The sequence below is a fragment of the Syngnathoides biaculeatus genome, chromosome 22 (assembly GCF_019802595.1).
Source record: "Syngnathoides biaculeatus isolate LvHL_M chromosome 22, ASM1980259v1, whole genome shotgun sequence".
Classification (NCBI taxonomy): Eukaryota; Metazoa; Chordata; class Actinopteri; order Syngnathiformes; family Syngnathidae; genus Syngnathoides; species Syngnathoides biaculeatus.
The window spans coordinates 15,966,043-15,990,774 of NC_084661.1; the positions used below are offsets into that span (position 1 = coordinate 15,966,043).

The 24,732-nt window shown below is 46.1% G+C and overlaps 3 protein-coding genes across 9 annotated transcripts in view; 1 reads left to right on the forward strand and 2 right to left on the reverse strand.

Annotated features, from left to right (window-relative positions):
• Nucleotides 1-191: 191 nt before the first annotated feature.
• wdr24 (WD repeat domain 24) lies at nucleotides 192-8,869 on the reverse strand. 4 transcript variants are annotated; one of them, XM_061810404.1, is made up of 11 exons: nucleotides 8,729-8,869; nucleotides 7,729-7,810; nucleotides 6,293-6,777; nucleotides 4,854-5,031; nucleotides 4,116-4,788; nucleotides 3,182-3,291; nucleotides 2,959-3,080; nucleotides 2,052-2,156; nucleotides 1,624-1,961; nucleotides 772-956; nucleotides 192-659 (listed from the first exon to the last, which is right to left on the reverse strand). In XM_061810404.1, exons 3-11 carry the CDS (start codon nucleotides 6,771-6,773, stop codon nucleotides 491-493), a joined length of 2,361 nt encoding a protein of 786 aa, XP_061666388.1. In that variant the 5' UTR covers nucleotides 6,774-6,777; nucleotides 7,729-7,810; nucleotides 8,729-8,869; the 3' UTR covers nucleotides 192-490. The 4 variants fall into 4 exon arrangements, with proteins under 4 accessions (XP_061666388.1, XP_061666387.1, XP_061666385.1 ...); XM_061810401.1 differs by having other exon boundaries at nucleotides 193-659; nucleotides 1,624-1,964; XM_061810402.1 differs by having other exon boundaries at nucleotides 193-659; nucleotides 1,624-1,964; nucleotides 7,729-7,807; nucleotides 8,729-8,867.
• A 69-nt stretch (nucleotides 8,870-8,938) lies between these two features.
• Nucleotides 8,939-11,911, forward strand: zgc:112496 (uncharacterized protein LOC541336 homolog). Its single transcript, XM_061810406.1, has 6 exons — nucleotides 8,939-9,078; nucleotides 9,196-9,346; nucleotides 10,568-10,661; nucleotides 10,746-10,905; nucleotides 10,970-11,122; nucleotides 11,683-11,911. Exons 2-6 carry the CDS (start codon nucleotides 9,222-9,224, stop codon nucleotides 11,853-11,855), a joined length of 705 nt encoding a protein of 234 aa, XP_061666390.1. The 5' UTR covers nucleotides 8,939-9,078; nucleotides 9,196-9,221; the 3' UTR covers nucleotides 11,856-11,911.
• Nucleotides 11,912-18,740: 6,829 nt separating this feature from the next.
• Nucleotides 18,741-24,732, reverse strand: part of rhbdl1 (rhomboid, veinlet-like 1 (Drosophila)) — a 42,004-nt gene continuing 36,012 nt past the window's right edge. For all 4 annotated transcript variants that reach the window (XM_061809831.1, XM_061809830.1, XM_061809833.1 and 1 more), the window contains 3 exons: nucleotides 22,840-22,940; nucleotides 20,072-20,132; nucleotides 18,741-19,143 (listed from right to left, as the gene is read on the reverse strand). In XM_061809831.1, the coding sequence (XP_061665815.1) occupies nucleotides 18,872-19,143; nucleotides 20,072-20,132; nucleotides 22,840-22,940 (434 nt within the window). In that variant the 3' untranslated portion in view covers nucleotides 18,741-18,871. The remainder of the gene's footprint in view (nucleotides 19,144-20,071; nucleotides 20,133-22,839; nucleotides 22,941-24,732) is intronic.

Genomic DNA, 24,732 nt, shown 5'->3' on the forward strand with positions numbered 1-24,732 from the left:
TGAATCCAAATAAAAGAAGACAAAATTTCAGCTTTCCATTTGTGTATTTGCTTAGTTGAGTTCGAAATCATTCAAAATCTGCTGACGCTGCGCTTCCGAGATGGAGTGGGACTGGCACAAAAGGGATGTCGGATGTAAAAAAAAAAATATATATATATATATATATATATATATGTATATTCTTACATCACATCTGTTCGTATACGAATCCCCACATTCAAGTGCAAACGTGATTCCGCTTCATGATCCTTCAGTCTGAATCCGAAAAGCACCGAGCGACGCGTTCTCCGTTCGGCGAGGAGAACCGCCACAAAAAGGAAGGATGAGGTCTGATTGGTCTGTGTGAGTGTGCGCATTTGGTAGTGTGGGTCCGTCCAGTTCTTTGCGCATCGCTGGTCGTGCGGCTGCGTCTTTATGGGTCTTTGCGTTAGTGTGTTTGCGTGAGAATGATTGATTGATTGATTGATTACTGGGCCTGTCCGTGGTGAGTTCAGGTGTACTCGCACAGATGCCCGCAGCCGGCGGGACAGTGCGGACTGCTCTTGAGCCAGTTGATGATGTGCTCCAGGTGGCCGCCGTGACTGCAGCCCTGGCACCACACAAACAGACCTTTGACCACGTGGTGGCACACCGCGCACACGCTGGCGCACTGGTGGCACCTGCGGGACGTGGACAAAAAAAAAAAAAAAAAACAGACATTTTGTCTCGGAAAATTCAACAACTTTGCTGTGGGTGTGGGTGTGGGTGGTGATGTCAATGAAGAGAAAGTACCTGTCGCAAATCCAGCCCCTGTTGTTCATGGGCCGTTTGCAGTTGCTGCAGTTGATGTGCAGCGTGGTGGAGGTCTGATTCAGGCACGTGATGGCGCTGCACGTACTCAGCTTGATCACCTCGTTGGACACGTTCCACAACTCGAAGCGTTGCAGCAGGTCGATGTACGACATGTACCAGTGCTCCTAAGAGGCAAAGCGCATACGCGAGCTAAGAAAAAAACTGACACCTGGCAGCCATTCGAGTGAAAACAATGTTGAGTAAATGAGCAGCTTTTCCGATTTTGTTCCATAACACGTAATTAAATGTTTCAGATCATCAAGCTAATTGTCTGTAGTTGTGAATCAGAGGGGCTTTAAAGTGTCACTAATAACCTATGATTAATCTGTTCAATCTGACATGGGAAAGGACACCAACAAAAATTGAAAAAAAAAAAAAAAAAAAACACATGGACCCGAGGTTGATCTCAGAGGAACGCCTTTATGCTAAATTAGTACAGTAGAGCCTTGGTCCTTGACCACAACCGGTTCAAGAAGGCGGTTCAAAAACTGAATCAACCGCCACGCAAGTTATGTTGTTTCAGTTTTTTTTTTTTTTTTTTTCCCCCCCAAGGGTTCTTTTAAATTGACAAAAACAAAGGGCGTCGCGGGTGGGTCAGCTGGTCGGGCCGCGCGCGTTCAGTTATTTCCGGTTTTTGTCGGGGGCGTTGAAACACGAGCTAACGCTAAAAATGTCGAACGGGAACAGGTACATTCGAGAACCGAGGCTGTACTGTAAGTCTTCGATAAGTCATCACATCATCTGTTTGACAGCCTAATGTATGTATCCAAAAATGAGACGGCGTTCTAGTACCTGCGTGAGGTCGTCAATCTCTTTCCGTATGCGCTCCCCCAAGACGATGAGCACCGACACGGCCATCTGCACGTCGCCCTTCTCGGCGTAGTAACTGAGCATCTCGCGCACGATGGGGCAGAAGAAGCTGGCGGGCAGGTCGGGCGTGAAGAGCGGCTGCGAGATGGAAATGAGCGAGAAGGACTCGATGGGCGTCAGGCACGTGACTTCGGCCTCGTTGCCGCTGACGTGCGGCGAGTCGGCCTTGTCCTGCTGGAGGTGCTCGGGGGCCGACGGGTTGTCCAGGATGTCGTGGCGCAGCTGGAAGGCTTCCTGGGGGAGGGTGCACTCTTGCTCCTCTGCTGCCACGCGACGTGGTGACATTTTGTATCAATGACCGCTAAAGTATGAAACAATTTAACGTACGAAGGGACTCGCGACTGCCCCACCTGTCTGGTTGTCGTGCTCCACCGAGTAAAGATCGTCGTCATCCAGCTCGGCGTCACCAAACAAATACTCGGCTTGGCCCTCGCTGCCTTCCGTCTCCTCGTTTTCTGAAGGCAAAAACAACACGCGGGTTCCCCTCATCCACGTTGCCAAACAACAACGCAGGGCTTGTCAAGTCCACCATTATTAGCGTCTATTTCCGGCCTATAAATCGCAACTTTTTTCCACACGGTCTCAACCCTGCGGTTTATGCGGCGATGTGACTAATTTGTGTTATTTTTTTCTAACGGCTGCAAAGGGGCACCCGAGCGGAAAAGAGAAAAAAATGAGACCGGCGGAATATATGTGCCGAGGAAGCGACTTTTACCGGCTCGGCAACCCTTTTGAGGCTGAGGGCTACGCAACAAATTTCAGACTCGGTTCAATACACGTACATAAAATATTTTTGTTTTAATTTATTGTAGAAATGACATTTTAAAATTTTAATCCACGTATGCAAGTCAGATTCAGAATTTGAAGCACAAATAATAGTACCAATTTGTGGCCTACGATATTTTTAGAACATACCTCGCGGGCTACCATTCGCCCGCGGGCACCGCGTTGGTGACCCCCTGCGCTAGCGTGTTGCTGGCGTGTCTCAGTGATATTTACCGGTTAAGTTTTATTTCAACCGCCCCTGTTAGCGTTAGCGCTAGCTAGCGTGAAACTTTCTTTGTAAATATGTCGCGTTTCAATCTGGGCACTTGCGGGTTTTACACAGCTGCGGCTTATGTATGTATGTGTGTGTGTGTGTGTGTACCAAATGGTATTTCCTTTACAAATGTACCGGGTGCGCTCTGGAGGCCGCTAACCTGCTCACTATTTTACCAACCACTATTGCCTTCTATCCCCTTCCACCAATGCGCTCACCTTCATTATTATTGCTGATATTTTCAGGCTCCAAGCAGATGTTGTCCTGCCTGCTGTCGCCTTTGTTGCGCTCCAGTCTGCTCTCGTTGCCCAAGGCCGAGCCAACCTCCTTCATGCTGAAGCTGAAAACCAATCGGCGGAATCGCTAAAGTGAATTCTGGCGTTAATATGGGAAGGGGGGGGGGGGAGGGGGAGGGGGAGAAGCGCGAGGATTAGTCGGCACCTGTTCATTAGAGGTAAGGTGCCGAGTTTACTGAGGTGGTTCGGACCGGGAGTGGCGATGTTTGCCGGGTCGGAGAACATGATTCGCAGCATCGTCCATGTTGTGGAAACCTGCGAATGTCGAGAAAAATCGGGTCGCTGAAGCTCTACAGAGCAGTTAAGCAGCTGTCGAATATTTGTAGAATCGAGTGTGCCGCCGATTTATGCCATTGATTATCCGTCCATCCATTTTCTTGGCCACTTATCCTCACAAGCCTCAGTTCAAACCCCCGTGGGGACTGTCAGAGGACTTTTACAACTTAATTACTGCGTCCACTGTGCTATAAATAGGTTTGAGATTTAAGTAAAAGGTTTTTAATTAAAATGAAATTCATTTTTGTGTGATTGAGGAGACGATCCATGGTAGTGATGCTTTGCGTATTATACCTTTTAACTGAATTTAATTATTTGCATTTGGTCGAATGATGGAAACAAAAAATAAAAAAATACTCGTACCGCCACTCAGGCAACTTGAAGATAGAGTAGTCTAGTAGGCCTAAGTGTTCATCAAAAGCAGCGTTTTTGTGCCTAATTTGTATCAATCCATCCATCCATCAATTTTCTTAGCCGCTTATCCTCACAAGGGTCACGGGGAGCGCCGGAGCCTATCCCAGCTGTCAACGGGCAGTAGGCGGGGTACACCCTAAACTGGTCGCCAGACAATCGCAGGGCACGTCGAGACAGACAACCAATCGCACTCGATCACACCTGGGGGCAATTTAAACCCACGCAGGCACGGAGAGAACATGCAAACTCCGCCCACCCAGGCGGGTCCGGGATCGAACCCTGCCATCGATTAGTCGAGCAAAACTGCAGCTACGGAAAAACGATCCCCCGTGAAGCTTCGAACTCGAGATTTTGGTCGTCGGCGCCCGAAGACGCCGGCGTTTCGCTACCTGAGGCCTTTTGAGCTCGCGGGCCACCTCGGCGTTGTGATCGCACAGCTCGGCGAACGGCTTGCCGCCGAGGAGGTAGAGCTGCGCCGTCTTGACGAACCAGTCCATGCGGTTGCTGTCCAAGTCCGTCTCGAAGACGCTGAGGGCGCTGGACACGTGGGCGAACTGTTCCGTGGGGTCGGGCTTCTTGAAGAAGAAGATGGGGTAGCGGCGGTCGCCTCCGGGGTAAGGCTTCCTGTTAGCGTCGTTGCTGATGAGACTCTCCTTAGCGGCGAAGGCCAGGTCGCCGAACAGGCCGAAGCAGAGGCCTTCGGGGTTGGCCTTGTCCACGGGCCGCGTGGCGTCCTTGAACATGTGCTGGTACAGCGTGCTGTCCTTGGAGCCCGACAGCAGGAATTGAGGGTCGTGCTGGTGGCGCCACACGATGCCCGTGGTGACGTCCTTGTGCTCCTCGAAGGTGGCGAAGGGGATGAAGGGCCGCCGCACGTCCCACACGTAGATGTTGTGGTCCACCATCATGGAGCAGGTGGCCAGGTGGAACTTCCTCTCGGGACGCCACTTGACCCGCGCCACCGAGGCGATGGTTTGGACGCAGTAGATCTCTTTGGCGCGGTTCGTGGTCATGTCCCACACCTTCACCATTTTATCCCGGCCCCCCGTGGCCAACCAGCCCCTGAAAATGGGACATCGCACAGGTACTTGCGGAACACGAGTATCTATGCATAAAAATGATCGTACCTGTCGTCGGGATGCCAGTCGCAGCAGAAGACGGGGCCCCGGTGGGCGGTGAACATCCGCTCGCAGCGGTCGGTCCGTCGGATGTCCCACAGCTGGACGTTGCCGTTCTCGAAAGAAGCGGCGAAGGTGAAGTAATCCTTCATGCTGAACTGGACGTCGCGCACGCTCTCCGACTGACCTGCCGTACCAAAAGGGCGTCCCAATGAAAATGTGGCGTTCCGTGAATTGACTGCAATCGAATTCAACGTTGTACGGCGAAGACCTGGAAGTTCGCCGTTTGGGAAACAGTACACAATTTTTGGGAGAACAGATCTTTCCCTATTCCCCCACCCCGTCTTCTTCCCAACGAGCTACCGTAATTCCCGTTTTACAGAGCGCACCTGGTTATAAGCCTCACCCGGTACATTTGTAAAAGGAAATACCATTTTGGTACATACGTACGCCGCAGCCGTGTAAAAGCCGCAAGTGAATCCGGCGTTGAAACACGAGCTAACGCTAACCGCCATCCTAACGCAAGCTTCCACGCTAACGCTAACGCAGCCGCGCTAACAGGACCGGTTATTTAAAAAAAAAAAAAAAAAAAAAAAACTGAAACACGGCAGTAACACGTTAGCGCAGCGCTAACAGGGCCGGACCTGTAAAACCCACATTAATCCACTCACGTTTTTTTTTTTTTTTTGGCCACAATCAAGGAAATAACACTTGTTTTTCGTTTAACGCATAAAACAAAGGGCAAAAGAGATGTCAATTATCAGTTCTGTGAAGTGGCACATACTCGAGATATGCATATTAATGAATTCTTATTCTAGAACGACACTTCCGCATTAATAATACTGATGGATTAGCATTTTGAAGACAAACTCGGTTGCGTACTGACCCTTCTGCCTTTTATTCTCTTGGAAAATGCTCCACGTGTACTTGAAGCAGCCATGTTGGGTCAGGAAGGAAAGGGAAATAACTCTGACCGACGAGTTATCCTCTCCTGATACCAAATTATGACTTCAGATTAAAACACTTCAATATTTTGATGATATACTGAAGGATATAATGCGTGAAAACCACGACGTCGCAAAAATGGGACGCTGCCCACGAATGGGTTAAAACACGACATATTTACTCAGAAAGACTGTTTAACGCTAGCGCCGAGCTAACAGGGCCGATTGAAATAAAACTTACCGGTAAATATCGCGGAGACGCGCCAGCAACACGCGAGCGCAGCGCCAACGGGGCCGGTAAAAGTCGCTTCCTCGGCACGTATATTCCACCGGTCTCACGCTTACCTTTTTTCGCTCGAGTGCCCCCTTTACGGCCGTTAGAGAAAAAAAAAATGCACACCGCGTAAACCGGAAAAAGTGGCGGCTAATGGGCCGGGAATTCCGGCACGTCGACGCGAGGAGATTAGCTTGATGTGGTCGTGCCGTGGCCTCGCCGCCGATTACCCGAGAAAGTGCTGACGGACTCCTTCTTGCGCAGGTCAAAGCACTTCATGAAGCCGTCCTGCGAGCCGCTCAGCAGCATGTAAACCTCGCTGGGGTGGAAGCAGACTTTGTTGACCGTCCGCTTGTGCTCGGTGAACAGCTGGTCCTGCTTGTTGCGGGACGGCTTGCTCAGGTTCCACGTCACCACGGCGCCGTTGGTGGCGGCGGTGGCCAGCAGGTTGTCCTCCGTCTGGTGCCACATGACGTCGGCGCAGCTGAGGTTGAGCGACGGCTTGCGGCCCACGCGCAGGTTCATCCTCTCCGCGAACTGCTCCTCCTCCAGGCCGAAGATCTTGAAGATGTTGCGGCCGGCCACCACCACCTGCGTGGCGTCGCGGCACACGCTGATGGCGTTGGCGGGGGCGTCCAAGTGGCAGAACATGGTCCGACCGCCGACGGCGCCGCTGCCCAGCGCCGTGCTCACCCGGGACATTTTCTCCATGTTCCTGCAGAAATACGCCCGCTCGCGCATTAAACTCCATTTTTTGCCATATCATCCACGTTAGGAAATGCGAGGAAATTGTCTGGCAAAGGCTATTCGTAGCTGCATCGAACTTACTTTCATTTTCGGTCTAGTATGCACATTCCGCCAACGAAAAAAAGGGAAAAGAAACAAACGACCTGTGAGTTAAGCCTAATGTCAAACACAAAGCGTCCACCAGATGGCGACAAAGTATTGCTTTTGTTGCTTCGGCCTGAACACAAGAACAGCCAAGAATTGCCCCCCAAAAATGCAATACTATAACTTTCACCCATCCATTTTCTTAGCCGCTTATCCTCACAAGGAACCAGGAGAGTTCTGGAGCCTATCCCAGATCTCAACGAAAAGTACACCCTTAACTGGTCGCCAGTCAATCGCAGGGTACATGGAGACAAAACGGTCACCCTCACAATCACAACTCGGGGCAATTTTAGAGTGTCCAATCAATGTTGCATGTTTTCGGAATGTGGGAGGAAACCGGAGTGCCCGGAGAAAAGCCACGCAGGCACTGGGAGAACATGCAAACTCCACACAGGCGGGGCGGCATCGAACCTGGGACCTCAGATTTGTGAGGCTTTGCCGCCCGTTTGGGATTATCCCGATAGAATAACTTCATTTTTTGGTCCACCTTTTAACAGCGGAAACAACAAAAATGGCGTGGGCCCATCCCTCCATATATTATAATATCCATCTTCTGAGCCGCTTATCCTCACAAGGGTCGCGGGGAGTGAATACTATAACTTGAGTAGTCAATGTCATTTCCTTTCTCTCTAAAAGATACGGTGGAAAAACTGAAATCAAATGACGGTTAAAAAAAAAAAAAAAAAAGACACCGAGCCAAACAAAAAAAAAAAAAAACGAGTGGTACAAAGATATGTGCGGTAATGTCGGTTATGACTATTTAAGCAATGTCTACCTCGGTGAAGAAACCGCTGACCCCCTTCAACTTTTGCAGCAGCTCGGAATCCGCTTCATGCCCTCCCGCGAGACGCAACCTGCTGGAAGGTCAATCGCACCACAAAACCAAAACAAAACAATGCTCAGAATATTCCAAACACGCAGCCAATAAATGGACACTGTGTCTTTAACTCTGTCATGCCCTCCACTGGCCTCCTTGTCATACACAAATCAATGTGAAACTAATTTTAATTTTCTATTTCGCAGCAGGAATTCAAGTGTTTTTTTTTTTTTAACTTGCAACTTTTTATGCAGAATGCTGTTCACAGCCATGTTGTTAGTGTAAACAGCTCTCATCAGGCTCGGTAGCAATAACAGATACATTTTTTTCTTAAAAAAAAATACTGCTTATTCCTATGATGATGATGTTGGGTGAGTTGGGACGTATCGCATCTGATTCTGGGCGGGTACACCCAGGACTGGTCCCAGCCACCACAGGGCACATATTGACAAGCCTTTTCGCTCGCTCGCATTTACACTTGTGAGCAATCGACAAGCTACCATGTATGTTATTGGAATGAGTTGAGGACGGAAGAGTGGGAAGATCACGCAAAAAGCCCGGAGTCGCACCAACAACCTCACCACTTGTGCTCTGGCCACACTAAATATTGAATTAATTTTAACTGAATATGAATGAATAGAACTAACTAAAATGTTAAACACGTTTGGCATTTGGGGGGGGGGGGGGTTGCACACGAGGCTTTAGGATTATGGGGGCTCCAATTTAAAAAAAAAAAAAAAAAAGTCTCCGTGGCGGAGATTTAACAGCCTCTGGTGGACGATCGTGTTTATTTTTGTGACTATTCGGTGGTCATATTTACGATACCATAAAAAACAAAATATGGCGTGGTGACTCCAGGTAATAACGTGCCGAACTGCACACTTGTCCTGGGATGATACAGTAGATATCTTTGGCCTTTAATTTTATTTTATTTTTTGCTATGTTCCCCAGTTCTTACCTTCATGTTTGGAGGTTGCGGTCCAGAGTCTGGAAATAGCTCAACTCTGAGCATTTCCATAAAGATGGCTGCGCTCTGATGCTAATGCCAGCTAGGCTAAACAAGGCCAAAAAAGCGACGCCAAGTCGGTTTGACGAGCACTCCAAATAATAACGGAACTTCCGAATTAATAATATAGTTGACGTCGAAGCAATAGCAAACGAAAACTAAAAAAAAATGGAGAACACGAGCTAACATTAGCAAACATGCTCACCACTGCTTGCATTGCCGGAAGTAAGAGTACAAACAAATCTCGCGAGATGTCGGCGGTGCTCATGCGGAAACGTCACACGATGATTTGCAACGCGAAGGTTTGTGTTGTTTTTTTTTTCCCCTTTCTGTGTCGCCGATTAATTATCGATATTATTGAAAAAAAAAAGTGATTTACAGCGCCGTGTTACATTGAGCAAGTCTATATTGATTTCCAGTTGATGCTGCGAGCGAGTTTGGGACTATGAGTGAACTGTTTGACTGTGTGCATCCCGCCGAATGGAGGCGAGTTGAAGGCAAATATTGGGACGTGGTGGAGGCCAAGAGCAACGCCAAGAAACCCGGCAGGCTCCTCCAACTCGAAAAATGGTAATAATCAATGCACCAGCCGATGAAAACTGGCAATCCCACGGAACTAACAAGCACGTACAACTTTTTACTTTAATACTTTTTTTTAAATCAATTTGAATTTAAAGAGTATTTTAGAAAATACCCGATCACTTTTGGGTGTTTTAAGTTTTACTCGTTGAACATTTTTCTTAAAAATAGCTGAAACAGCAACTACTGTATAATGTTTTATAAAATTAATTTTGAAACAATTTAAAAAATCCTTTTAAATTGAAATGCATTATTTTTTATTTGCAATCATTCTGTATTTGCACCATATTCTGGTAATTTTATCTTAACTCAACATTCATATAAAGACTAATACACTAGCAACATCTTTTAAAAACTCATTTTGAAATAAAAAAAAAAAATCCCGACTCATTTATTTGTAATCACATTCTTATTATTTTATTTTTTAACATGTCTATTGAATATTTTTTGTTAATTTACTATTTAATTTTATCCAAACTCAACATTAATATAAACATCAATACACTATCGGCACCTTTTAAAAACTCATTTTGAAATTGAAAAAAAATTAAGAATAATTTTAAGTGTAATCGCATTCTTATTGTTTTTATTTTATTTTTTAACGAAAAATGTCTATGGGATTTTTTTTGTTAATTTACTATTTAATTTTAACTAAAGGCAACATTCATGTAAAGACTAGTACACTATTGGCACCTTTTAAAAACTCATTTTGAAATTAAAAAAAAATACAATCATTCAAGTGTAATCGCATTCTTATTATTTTTTTTAACAAAAAATGTTAATGGAATATTTTTTTGACAATTTACTATTTAATTTTATCTAAACGCAACATTCATATAAAGACTAATACACTATCAGCACCTTTTAAAAACTCATTTTGAAATAAAAAAAAAATCCTGAATCAATTGTATCAATGTAATTACATTTTTTTTTTTTTTTTTTTTAAATTTGAACAAAAAATTTCTATGCAATATTTATTGTTAATTTATTATTGGTTTGGAGGGGGGGGGATTGCCCCAAAAAAACAAAAAAAAAATCTCTCATCCGCACCATTATGCAGATGCACACCTAAAATAGTCCATTTGTCACCAATAATGTCTCAAAAATGACATTTTAGGCCTCCTAGCAACTCGCTGCGGTCGTCCCACCGTATGTCAACATGACTACGGTGCGATTTCGATGTAACCGATGTGAATTTTGTGCGCGCTAAAGGTACCAAGAGGAGCTGCCGGCTGTCATTTCAAGTCGATGTGACAAACACGTCACTCGGTCAGAGGTGGTCAAGCTGATGGAGTGGAAGCTCACCGTACGTTGCGCAACATACACACACCAACACAGACAAGAATAGATCGAGCGCCTCAGACCTGCGTCCGTGCGCCCCCCCCCGCAGAGAGGGAAGTTCAGGCCTCGTCTGCAGCAGCTCATTTCTTCCAACAGCGAGGACGCCGTGGACCAATGCTCCCGGAAGGCCTTCGGCCTCCTGCCCGACGTAGCGGCGGCCGTCGCGGAGCTCAGCTCGCTGAAAGGAGTCGGCCCGGCCACCGCGTCAGGTCAGCGCGAAAACGTAAAATGCGTCAAACGTAGGTAACGGCGGCGTCCGCGTGGTTTATGCAGCGGTGTTGGCGGCGGCGGCTCCCGACCGGGCGGCGTTCATGTCGGATGAAGCCGCGGAGAGCGTGCCGGGGCTCCGACCCGTCCGGTACACGGCCGGACACTACGCGCTCTACCTGGACAAGATGGTGGACATGACCAACAGACTTAACCGAGGTTCCAACTTTTCATTTGCGCTTGATGCAAAAAGTCTGCACACCCCTGTTGGAATCGTTTTTCTGAGACCCGGATAAATTTAATACATACTGGTATTTGGAAATGTTCATAATTAGTGCCACTTTACCTATTTATTTCTTCCCATACCAGAAAACAAACTTTTTATTATCCACTGTACCTCAGCTGGGGCGGCACGGTGGGTTCAGCTGGTTGGCCTCACAGTTCTGAGGTCCCAGGTTCAATCCCGTGTGGAGTTTGCATGTTCTCTCCGTCCCTGCGTGGGTTTCCCCCCCACATCCCAAAAACATGCAACATTAATCGGACACTCTAAATTGCCCGTAGGTGTGATTGTGAGTGCGACTGTTTGTCTCTACGTGCCCTGCGATTGTCTGGCGACCAGTCCAGGGTGTACCCCGCCTCCTGCCCGTTGACAGCTGGGATAGGCTCCAGCGCTCCCCGCGACCCTCGTGAGGATAAGCGACAAAGAAAAGGGATGGATGTACCTCAGCTCTTTGTCTTATTTTCTCCTCCCGGCGCCGTCTGCCGCTCCTCGCCTTCAGCGGACCCTCGCCCCGATTGGACCCCCCAGCGGCTTGAGCGCTGTTTGTGGGCGCTGACCGTCGCTAGGCAACAGCAGCTGCCGATTCTCGAGGATCTTGACGTGAAGGGCGGCGGCGCGGCGGAAGAGCGGGCGGACGCCGATCGCGGAGCAAGCGGCAAACGTAAAAGATGAACAACTGTGGAATGTTTTTGTACTTTGGTAATAATAAAATCTTTCGTGGAAATCAGTCACACTTTTTTTTTTTTCCTCCCCGTTCAATCAATAAATTCTATAAAAATAAAATAAGCAATTCTAATAATATAATTACATGGTATATAATAATAATAATAATATATATTTATAATATAATAAATAATCAATAAAACGAACAGAACGAAGGCATTTTTGGGATCCGAGATTTGACAGCACAACAAAGTTCAATTCACCTTTATGAAAAATAATTTGTTCCAACTAGAACAAAAAATTTCAAGTACAGAATAGTTAAATTAATTTTCTATACCCTTCCTAAAATTAATTATATATATATAAATTTAAAAAAATGACAAAATAATTGATTATTTTAATTGAAATACTACTGAAAAAAATATTTACATTTTAAAATAAATGGTATCAAATGAATATACAATAAAAAAATAGGATGAATTATTTTACGAAAATAAATCTGAACATTTTTGGACTGTATCTTACTGCCAAGACTGCCCCCCCCCCCAAAAAAAAAGTGATTATTTATTATTACCCCCCTGGAGGAGGTAATAATAGCGACGAAGCGGCATAAAGCTGTTGGATGTTGCCACAGTATCGTTCTTTATTTATAATTAGTTTCCAAATGAAAAGCAAAATACAATGACCAGTACAAAATAAAAGAAAATATATTCATATATATACAATATAAAATGGTTCAGTTTCAGAACATTTAAAAAGTACGTACAGTAGAAGATAAGGAACTAAATCATGAGGACTTTGATACAAATATTCCGCATGTAAATTTAGTCATCCTTGCGGGTGGCCAAGAGAAAAATAGCTTTTGGTTGTTGTTGTTGTTGTTGTAAACGCTGTGTCGGTGCAACCTCGCGACTGCTTGGCGGCGAGATCGAACCTTGTCGTACGTTTGGCGCCGTTGAACGGACGCAGGAAGCGGATCGTGGACGCTCGTGGCAGGATTAATTTTTTGTTTTTTTTTTTTAATTCTTTAAAGGACTCCGTTCTGTTTGCTCCACAAACTTCCACCATTTTAATTCTTTGCGCCATTTCAAATCAAATACTGCCAACTTCGGCGGAGATTCTGACTGAGTTGCTTTTAAGTCATCGCGTTGCGTACTTTATTGCACATTATACAAAAAGTTTGAAAGCGTTACGATGACATGCGGGTCCTCAGCAGGTCTCGGGACTTTTCGCGAGGTTCTGTCCTGTACAGCTGCGCAAGCTAACGAAAGAAGCGGTGAACTACCGTAATTTCCGGCCGGCGGTCCGGCTAATTTGTGCATTTCTTTTTTTCTTCTTCTAACGGCCGCAAGGGGGCACTCGAGCGGAAAAGGTAAGAGTGACACCGGTGGAATATATGTGCCGAGGAAGTGACTTTTACCGGTATGTTTTGTTTTAATCGGCCTTGTTGGCGCAGCGCTAGCATTAGTGTTATCGGGGCGCTGCTAGTGTTAGCTTTAGCGCGGCACTGCTAGCGTTAGCGTGGTGACATTAATGTCGTTACGTCTCTGTGTACAGTCTGTAAATATCTCGTGTTTCAATCTTGGGTACTTGTGGCTTTTACACGGCTGCGGCCTACGTATGTATGTACCAAATGGTATTTCCTTTACAAATGTACTGGGTGAGGCCTATAAGCGGGTGCGCCATGTAGGCCGGGAATTACGGTACTTCTCTTTCATCTGGGGCGACGGTAGCAAGGCATCGGGCGTAATAGCACAATGTATTGGCAGTAAACAATATGGCACCGGGGATGTACGGACCTTCTCGCAACGACGTCGCGCGGCAAAAGCTCAAACCATCTCCAAATTCCGCCACCAGTAAACAAACGATTGAGAAAACGGGGGAAACGGCTTGAATGACGATTGTAGTTTTCTTTGACGTGCCAGTTGAAAATGTGACAAATTACTTTCAAAGGGAGACGACCGAAAATATGTCTCCTTGCGATGTTCAGTGACTGGACTACATCTCGCCGGGTGGTCGGGGCCAACGACGAGGCGCTCTAAAGCTAAAGCTAGCGGAACGTCACTTGACATATCTTCCTCATCTAGCTGCAAAAGCTAACGAAAGAAGCTGTAAACTACCGTAATTTCTGGCCTACAAGCCGTGACTTTTTTCCCCACGCTTTCAACCTCGTGGTTTATACGATGATGCGGCGCTAGCGCACTTGGTTATAAGCCTCGGTACATAGAGTTCAACGCTAGTGCCGCGCTAACGCTAGCGTAAAACTCTTTCTGCGTACCGAGGCTTATAACCAGGTGCGCTCTGTAGGCCGGGAATTATTTGTCATCGTTTTCAGTTCAAGTTGCTTGCCGCCACCTGGAAGTACCCGACGCGTCTTTTGTTTACAACGAATCGCGCAGAACTCAAGCTTGCGTTGACGTTTCGACATCGTCTCGTTTTGTGAATGACTCGGCTGCCGTCGCTCAATGCCAAACCGTCATCATCATCATCATCATCATTTATTGTCATCATTCATCCAGAACAAAATATGGCAGCGCGGTGAACGCCGCTCCACTCACCGAAGGGAGATAACCGATGCGTTTTTGCAGCCGTGCATCACGCTGACGACGCCGATCTTGTCATGAGGGTTCGAGAGGCTGATAAATCACAAGGGGGTTGGGGGGGGGGTGGGGGTGGGGGAGTAGTTTCGCCCACTCGGGGAAATTCAAGGGACGATAATCGCATCATCAATTTGATAATATCAGGAGAAGGACTTGCAAGACTCGGGTACTGAAACTTTTCCAGGTACCCCTTTGCAATCCTAACGCCAATTAGACATGCAGTACCAAACATATGGATCTGTAAATGCCCGAAAAAAAAAACAAAAATGTGCAATAAAGGTTTAGGAATATCAAAGTTGTTTTTTTTTTTTTTTCATGGGGTTAAAAAAACCCCCACTAAGTTTATGAATTTGAAAACTACAGCTATGCTCAATATTTTGCCTTTTATTCTGGAAAAGAAAAACCTTTATTCTCTTCAAAATAAAATGAGTATTCAGCGGAGCCTTGACATACAAGTGATCTGATTTAGGACTTTTTCGAGATGCGGTTTTTGCTTTGAGTTGTGAGCACACATTTGAGTTACAAGCGCCATACGGTGGCAGTGAACGCAATTCAACTCACTCGTTTTTAATGTTTAGGAGACAATTCTTCAACAACAACAAAAAAGACGTGTCAATCTGTTTTATGTTGACGTTTACTGTCAAAGTAAACATCAAATAATGTGTGTAATGAGCACAAATTTCGGAATCGGTACATCTTTATTATACCGTCTCCAGCTGGCCAAACTGAGAGATCATCATTTTGATTAAGTTTGAAGCAAAAAAATAATACCATCATTTCCGGCCTAGAAGCCACAACTTTTTTCACACGCTTTCAACTCTGCGGCTTATGCGCTAATGCGGCTAATTTGCGTGTTTTTCCTAACTTCCGCAAGGGGGGACTCCAGCGGAAAAGGTAAGAGTGAGACCGGTGGAATATATGTGCCGAGGAAGTGACTTTTACCGGTGTGTGTGTTTTTTTTTTTTAAACTGGCCCTGTTAGCGCTGTGCTAGCGTGTTGCTGCTGTGTTACTGCCGTGTCTAAGTGATTTTTAGCAGAATGTTTTTTTTTTTTAAACCGGCCCTGTTAGCTCCGCGCTAGCGTGTTTCTGCTGTGTTAATGCCACGTCTCAGTGATTAAGGTATGTTTTATTTTTTTTACTGGCTCTGTCAGTGCTGTGCTACCATGTTGCTACTGTGTAGCTACCGCGGCAGTTTTTTTTTATACCGGTATATATATATATATATATATATATATTTTTTTTTTTTTTAACCAGTCCTGTTTGTGCTACCATGTTGTTGCTATGTTAAGCGAAGCTATTAAAACTTTTGAAAACTCTGTGTACCGTCTTTGTGAATATTTCAAAGTGGGCACTTGCGGCTTTTACGCAGCTGCGGCTTCTGTATGTACCCAATGGTATTTCATTTAAAAATGTACCGGGTGAGGCTTATAAGCAGGTGCGCTCTCTAGGCCGGGAATTACGGTAATAAAAATAATCAGCAAAAAATGGTGGACTTCTTGAAACAACTATGAATTGAGATTTCATCCACTGCGATAGAAGTGTTCCCGTCAATATTTTTGAGTCGTGTCCATTTTTCAATTGCCTTCTTTTCATCGGAACAAACTTAAAGAGTCAAGTTTGATTATTATCGTGTATGTATATATATATATATATATTTTTTATTTTTTTCTGTACAAAAACCCAAAGCACTTAGTAGCCCTTTTTACAAGTTCCTATGAATCTAAAAGTTAAAGAGGCACATTAACCTCGGCTCAGACGTCCCCTTTTTCTTCATTACAGGCTACCGGGGTACATATGCATTATTCATAACTGTACTGTATCCGCGCTACGGCCAGCAATAACATTTCGCGGCGAACACGAGGGGGGGTTCCATCTATTATCCATTACTCCGGCGTAATGGTTGATTTTCTTCTAATTTTCCCAAACACCGGCGCCGAGCTGCGACGCGGCGTCGCGGCTTTCGTCCAGGAGGGACTGCGGAGGAACGGAATTTATGAACCCATCGGCGGACGCGTAAAACGTTCAGCCGAGTGACGTTCAGATGAATTATTGATCGGAGCGGTGAAAATCGGAGAGGTGAAGGAGTAAACGCAATCCGCGGGTCGCCCCGGCGACAGAAATCCATAATCCTTTGGGAGTTTGCCCGGCCGCGGGCGACGACTTTGTGCGCGTCGGCAAAACCGACCGTCGACTATAAACAACTTGTACAGGCGCTGAAAAAAAGTGAGCAAACAAAAACAAAAAACAAACAAAACAAAAAGTCAGCTACATGAGAAAGTTTCAAAGGCGTCTCCTCGCACAGTTTTTCGTCTTCTTTGACTTGGAATATTCACAATGATGAATATGAATTCCGCAAACTATCAACGCTACCCAATTGCAGCTCTTTTTTTTGTCCTCTTTTTTTTTTTAAACCATCTCGTAATAAGTTCTTTCTATGGCTTATTTTGTAAAGCACTAAAGTTTGTATAAAGTCAAGTGAGGGACAACAATCGCGGCCTTCTTTTTGCACCCTTTGAAATCCATAAACAGAATTCTTGGTTGTGGACGGGACAAGTACACGCGTCCACGATCATCAGATGAAAAAACAAAACGAAACAAAAAAAAAAACGGTTACATTCCTTTACAAAAAAGTCCACAGGCCGTACGGAGGAGGGGGCGTGAGGGTCTTGCCCCAAAACCTCAGTCCGGTCTGGAGTTTGCAGAACCAGGAAGTGGGCTGCTCTCAGAGACAAAAACCCAGACAGGATGTACATTGTGTGTGTGTGTGTGTGCCTCAAAGCATGACGTAGCAAATATTAATTACAATGTGACTGATGATCGTCTTCCTCCACGGCTTCATCGCCATGGTTACTTGCCTGCGGCCTCCGACGGCGGAAAACATTTTGAGTATTTATTTGTTGACAAGAATATGAAAGCTGTTATGGAAGTAAATATGCGCCTCCGGGATTTGAATTTGAAATGTAAAGTGATCGCATTTTCAATCGCGTAATTTCCGGCCGACAAGCCGCGACTTTTTTTCCACACGCTTTCAACCCTGCGGTTTATGCGGCGATGCGGCTAATTTGTGCATTTTTTTTCTAACGGCCGCAAGGGGGCACTCCAGCGGGAAAGGTAAGAAGAGTGAGACCGGTGGAATGTATGTGCCGAGGAAGTGACTTTTACCTGCCCTGTTAGCATTGCGCTAGTGTGTTGCTCACTGATATTTACCGGTAAGTTTTATTTTAACTGGCCCTGTTAGCATTAGGGCTAGCTTTCGCACTAAACTCTTTCTGTGTACCGTCTTTCTTTGTAAATATCAATGTGGGCACTTGCGGCTTTTACACAGCTGCAGCGTATGCGTGTACCAAATGGTATTTCGATTACAAAAGTACTCGGTGCTGTCTGTAGGCCGGGAATTACGGTAGTTGTATTTCAGTGTAACTTTTCAACGTTAACAATTCAACTGGCTACAATTTGCTGACTAAAATTCACCGTCTGTGACACCAGGAAGGGTTACTTCAGGTCAGAACCAAACAGCCAGCCAATCCAGTTAAGCTTTCTTCGTATGTGACGTCACGTGACTGAGAAAGCTTCACTGCGATTGGCTGGCTGTTCGGTGGTGGCACAGACGGTGAATTTTAGACAGCGAATTGTAGCCAGTGAACTACAACTATTGAAAATGCGATCGCTTTATATTTCAAATTCAAATCCTGGTGGTAAATATTTACTTCCATAGTGGTTTTCCCTTTATAATATTCTTGATATCTAGCTTAAGGTCAGAGTAGGCCAAATGTGCCACTAATAGTAAAAACAAATAGTAATACCGTAGTAATACTGGCGCACACTAATCAATCTGCTTGTTATGTTACTTGTATAACTTGAATTTTGGAGCAAAAACGCGGCACTAGTAGTGGCACAAACATTACACGTCATTTTTCTAGTGCGCTGAATCGTTTTATACTTGTGAGGACAAAGCGCACGTAGTGGGACGCGGACCTTAAGCTGGATATCAAAGATCCACAGTGTCAGTCCGAGACGACAATTAACCCCCGCAAATGGCCGCCCGCCTTGATGATACCGACGAATCGATCAAACGGAGTCAATCGCTTTGCATTTGTAAGGAAATTCTTTTTTTTTGTTTGTTTGTTTTTTTTTTTTTGTGGCGCCTCCCCTTGTTCGTTTCACCAGAGGCACAAAATGAATCCGCTTTTACACGAGCGCAGCCACTCAGTGAGAGTCCCAAAAAGATAAAAAGCTTCTGGGAAAAAAAAAAAAAAAAAAAAAAAAAAAATCGACTCGTTCTGCCGCGGCGAGACGTCCTTCCTCGTTTTGCAAAGTGTCCGTCAAAGTCGCGCATGATTCCCGACGTCGAAACGGACGGTTTTAAATCTATTTTTTAAAAGGGGAAAAACCTGATCTGAGGTCACAGCCGCGTGAGGCTTTCGTCAGGGAGCGGGCGGGATCTGCACGGCCAGCAGCTCGTAGGCGAAGATGTTCCAGAAGATGGCGAAGAGGAGGAAGGTGATGAAGGAGAAGACGATGACCCACCAGGTGCACTGCTTCTGCAGGCTCTCCTCGTAGCTGCGCAGGATCAGCAGGCCCACGCTGATGCCCACCACGGCGCCCGACAGGTGGGCCATGAAGCTGGGCTGCGGCCCGGACGACGGCAGCGGCGGCGAGAAGCGCAGCCACACCGCCCGGCCCACCTCCGAGCTCACTGCGCGCCGGGAGACAAAAGCGCAGTTCACTCACTCGCAATGTTTGCCGAGTGCTGCCGAGCAGATCGGGAGGGTTGTTGACAAAAAGCTTGCGTTGTGAGAATCTGCTCTACAGTCTGTCGAAGCTGCCGGTGCAAAATGCTTTGGATGAAAGCAGTCGCGCTCGCAAATCTGCACAGTCGAGCACGAAAAATCACGCGTGTAAAATTTGTTACGACTAGAAATACACCGATGTTGAAAGACGTCGCTTATTTTGTGTAGACTTGACCAGCGTTCCCTCTAGGCTGCGCAACTGCGCAATTGCGCACTTGTCGCACACGCTTAGCGCGCATGAAAACCGATCCAGCGCAGTGAACCACAGCCTGACGTCTTTTTTTTTCAAATACGGAAGCACACAGTCCCTAATGCTCAGCCTACTTCTACTTCCTAGTTTACCTGACACCGCCCCGCTGTGCTCTTAAAGGGCTACACTCTACAGAATACACACCCGCAACGTGATATACGCGGGCATGACTGACCACACCCGTACATTTTTCCCAAATGTGAGTTGCCTTAAATGTGTTTTGAAAAATAAATAAATACAGATGTTGTAGTAGAATAGTACAAACCGTGAAACTATTACAAACAACACACACCTGCAACTTTATACCCGCGGGCAGGACCAACCACACCCGTAGAGATTGCAAACTAAGTCCTGAGTGCATCAATCCCAGGACATGGAGTAGGACAACCGGGATAACATTTTGATAAAAACAACTAGTGCAAATCAAACGCTTACAAAAAAAAACAAAGTTCTCTTTTTTTTTTTTTTTTTACACTATTTTTCTTAAATAAAAACTCGCAACAACAAAAATTTGGGCCTGCGACGGATTTCTGTCTTCGCGTTTCCACTCGTTTGGATGGGGGAAAAGGAGGCGGCCGACTTACTGCAAACCAGCGCCAGGATCATGCGGAGCAGCTTGTACGGACATCTCATCCCGGCCCAGTTCTGCAACACAACAAGCGCAATCATATGGCTTTATTAGCAGCTTGGCACAAATCTTTTTGAGCAGATTTAACCCGGAGAGAAAGGCAATCCACGTCGACTGGAATGAGCCCCCCGGTGCGCCCACCTGGCCGCCCAAGCCAGAGCTACTCTGTGAATTAGAGCTCCGCTAATTAAACAGCCGAAGGGGCGATAAATCGCACTTACGATCCTACTGGGAGGAAATAACAACGGCATCTCGACGGGGACTCTCGGCCTTTGCGTCGCCGGATGAATGACGGAGCCAATCGCGTCGCCCGCTTGAGCGTCCCGACCGTGAGGAATTGTGGGAAAAGGACCCGGGGACACTTTTCCTGCCCTCGATCGCGAGGGGAGGCGTCCAAGATTAAAAAGGAAAAGAGGATAAAAATAGATAGCGATGAGGCCAAAGTCACACTATTACGAGACATAAATGATTCATATCGTGGAGGAAAGAGGTCACCGCGGTGGGCGACCGTCGAAAACCGGGCGAGATGGCGGAAATGGGGATCTTTTTATCAAACATGCTGACGTGCAACTTGGTTTTTCTCCATCACAAAGGAAATTCCCTGTCAGTGAAGGATTAGAGAAGTTGAAAGGCCAAAACAAGAGAAATGATTATCGCTTGTGCGCTAATTGTCAAAGTGTGCCAGGGCTCCCTCAAGTGGGTTAACCGTTTAACTGCGGTGGGAGTTTCTATTCGGGAACTGGAATACAACCGTTTAATGCCGCTGACGTGTATATCCGTCAAGTACGCTTTTTACAGGCAGGTATAGAAGGTTGGCTAGCCCAGCATGTCCTCAATAAATAATAACGACAACAACAACAACTGTCATCAATATTAGGTCCATGTAGGTGGCGATGGTGCATTGCTTTGAATTTGAGACCAGCACAGTAGATGAAAATTATGGGTCATTTTCAAACTGCATTACGTTACAGTGTCTTACAATTATATGCAAGATCGGTGGATCAGCTGGTATAGCATTGGCCTCACAGTTCTGAGGTCCAGGGTTCGATCCCTGACCTGCCTGTGTGGGAGTTTGCATGTTCTCCCCGTGCCTGCGTGGCTTTTCTCCGGGCACTCCGCTTTCCTCCCACGTCCCAAAAACATGCAACATTAATTGGACACTCTAAATTGCCCCGTCCGTGTGATTGTGAGTATGGCTGTTTGTCTCCATGTGCCCTGCGATTGGCGAGCAACCAGTTCAGGTTGTACCCCGCCTCCCGCCCGTTGACAGCTGGGATAGGCTCCGGCGCTCCCCGCGACCACCGTGAGGATAAGCGGCTAAGAAAATGGATGGATACAAATTAGGCACAAAACCTCTGTTTTTGATGAACACTTAAGCCTACTAGGCTACTGTATTTACAATTTGCCTGGGAGGTGGTACTTGTATTTTTATTTTTTGTTGTTGTCATCATTCGACCAAACGCAAGTCATTAAATTCAGTTAAAAGGTATACTACGCAAAGCATCATTAGCATGGATCCTCTCCTCCATCACACAAAAAAATGAATTTCCTTTTAATTAAAAACCTTTACTTAAATCTAAATATATTTTTAGCACAGGAGACGTCGTAATTAAGTTGTAAAAGTCCTCTGAGAGTCGCACTGGGGTTTGAACTGAGCTAAAATCGTCCTCTTCGCAGAGCAGGTGATGATGATGATGATGATTGTCGACGTTCCTCAACTAAAAAAAGCGAGCAGGAGGACCGACGGAAGCAAAACAGAAACTCGGGCTCAACGGATTTCCCCGACAAGCTGCAGACGCGAGCGAATAAGCTGCCGTCTGCCGACTCGGCTTTTGGTCGCTTTGCCCCCGGGGGCCGCTCGGAGGCTCATCCCCGCTGGCGTCCGGAGGGAGCCCCCCGGTGGACGAGTGGCGAAAGCGACGCGTCGCATTTCACACATGGGGGGGCTCTCGGGGGAGTACGCGGACGGCGTTTCACAAGCGTGAAGCAGAAACATCAAGTAACGAAAAACAGCACCGCCATCGAGGGAATTGCCTGCTTGCTTTGCAGTGGACACAAACAAACAAACTTTAATAATTCATGGAAGAGTCTATTCACCACTGAATTTTTGATAATAATACAAGTTACTATTTGAGTAATAAGAGTAGAATAAGACTCCATTTTTTTAAGTCTTTTGATCAAGTGGCGGATTTTCAGGGGGCCGTAAAGGTCTCACAAAACTTTTATTGATTTCGTCTTCGTTCACACAATTCAAAACCCATAAAAATGCTTCATGATTTGACTGCCACCCCTTCCTTCTCATGCAATGGACTATTCCATCTTATTACCCATGCGCAGACTTGATTCAGGAAAACGAGAATTCAAACCGTTATTTTGTTACTTCAGTGGCGGAAATAGTGGGGGAGGGGCGGCATTCTTAAATTAGCTATACACATTTGACATGATGATGAATATTAATCGTGAAAATCTTTGCAGTAGATGGAAGTGAAGGGCGCCATGGCTGTTTTTCTTCCGCCCCAGGTGTATAATAAACTGTGCAGTGTGCCTTACCTAAAATACAAGTAAAATTATGGGCTGTTTTGTTATTAAAATGTTCCATATTACATATTCTGTTGCATTTCCCCTCTCCCCCACTGACAGGAAGCTTGCGACATTGAAATGGCGCAAAATAAAAGCAAACTCCCCGCGTGCCACAATGGAGGTGAGGATGACGACGGCAGTTACCATGACAACGTTGGCCAGATGTGCCGAGCAGAGAGCGTAGACCCCGCCGGAGCCCCCCACCACCGGAGCGCGCATGTCGGTGATGGACACCGTCAGTGAACCTGGGGGAGGGACACGCAAATTAGGGAAGGTCAAAATAGAAGACGACAAAATAAAAACATTTTCCGAGGTTTCACGCCAGATGCGTAGCGAGAAGCGGGCGTCCTAGCCAGAGAGCGTGACGGGTTTTTTTCGAGTCGCGTTGGGGAGGAAGACAAAAAGGGGGTCAGACAGATTACTCATCACGCAGCATTGCACCAGTCAACCTTCCTTTGGGCATTTCTCAAAATAGTGCAAAGATCGGCGCTGGCCGGTCAAGGCAAACATTTTACAACCTAAAATCGTTCATTTGTTACGTGAGATTCGCTTCATTTTTTTCCCAACCGTCTTTTGTTTACGTTTCGTAGTTCTCGCGATAAGTTCGACTAATCCGGTATGTGGACATGTTTTTTTCCCATCGGATCAGTCGGTGCCGGCCGATGTAACTTATCGGTAAACTATATGAGCAAAGGAAACATTTCTTGATGGTGTAGTGGTACACACGGCTGCCTTTGGTGTCGATATCTGCCCTGCGACTGACTGGCGACCAGTTCAGGGTGTAGTCTGCCTTTCGAAGCTAGCTGAGATAGGCTCCGTCTTTCCCGCAACCCTTTTGAGGATAAGCGGCTTGGACAATGACATTTCTTGAAACCAAATCAGATTTCAAAATTGGTCCTCACGAGGCTCAAATGCTAACGTCAATCATTTTCACTAGCCCGTCTATGGAGTTTCTCGTTATGCGCTAGCATCGAGTTAGCGGACTTTAAGGCAAAGTTGTTTTAAAAACACTATTGTCATTTTTTTTTTTTTTTTGTGAGTAAACTTCAGCTGGGGAAGGCGATAAACAGCAGAAAGCCATTTTTTTTTAAAACAGTTAACATCTACCAGACTGCTGCTAACCCTTTGACTCACAAGTCAAAGCAACAAAAATAATCCAAACGTCGTATTTCGAGCCACCACTGTAGTAGACAAGAGTGGGACGCTATTGCTACACAAATCTGGCAAAACCGGAGCGTGGTTGGATCGTACGTTTTCCGCTGCCGTAGCCCTGCACAAAGTGACATCTCGGAGCAGGTCGGAATTCCGAGCAGGAGGGAGGAAGGAAAAAAAAAAAAAAAAATCACAATGTCAAGATGCCGGCGTCAGCCAACTGTTAATTATGCAAATGAGCTGATAAGGGAAGCGCAAAAGAGGGCTGATAAAACAAAACAAGTCACTGACAGTCGCAGTCACACTTTTTAATTACAGTTGGAGGCCGAGATGTCAAATCTGAAAGGCGCACCATTTCGGCGTGTGGGCACAAAAGAGTAAACATTGTCTCAAAAGGAGACTTTAGGCGGACCCGAGGCGGGATGATGCTGGAAAGACGGATGGTAATCAGAGCAGCGCTACGGAGTCATTCATCTCTCCTCGCCGCCGCCGCACCTGTGGGTGCTGCTTTTGCAAAGATTTATGGGCGCAGATGTGAAGGCTGACGCTACAAACCGCACGAGAGGGCCCATCTTCACCGGTCGGACAGAATCACAATTTGACAGCGGGACATGCCGCGCCGTACGTGCGACTGGTCAAAAGGAAGACGAGGAAGTGCCTGACATTTAGTCCCTTTCAATTTTTCAAGCTAATTTGCATTTAAAGACGGAAGTTCCTACATTTGAACAGAAAAATTAGCGCGCGCTAGTTGGGCCAGCGCAAGTGACTTTTTTTTTTAACGCAGATTCGGTTGACCTGGCAACACAAAGATGCTGAAATCTGATTGGAGAAGAAAACACATTTTCACATCTACATACAGGAACCAGAATCGAGATTTTTGGGAGT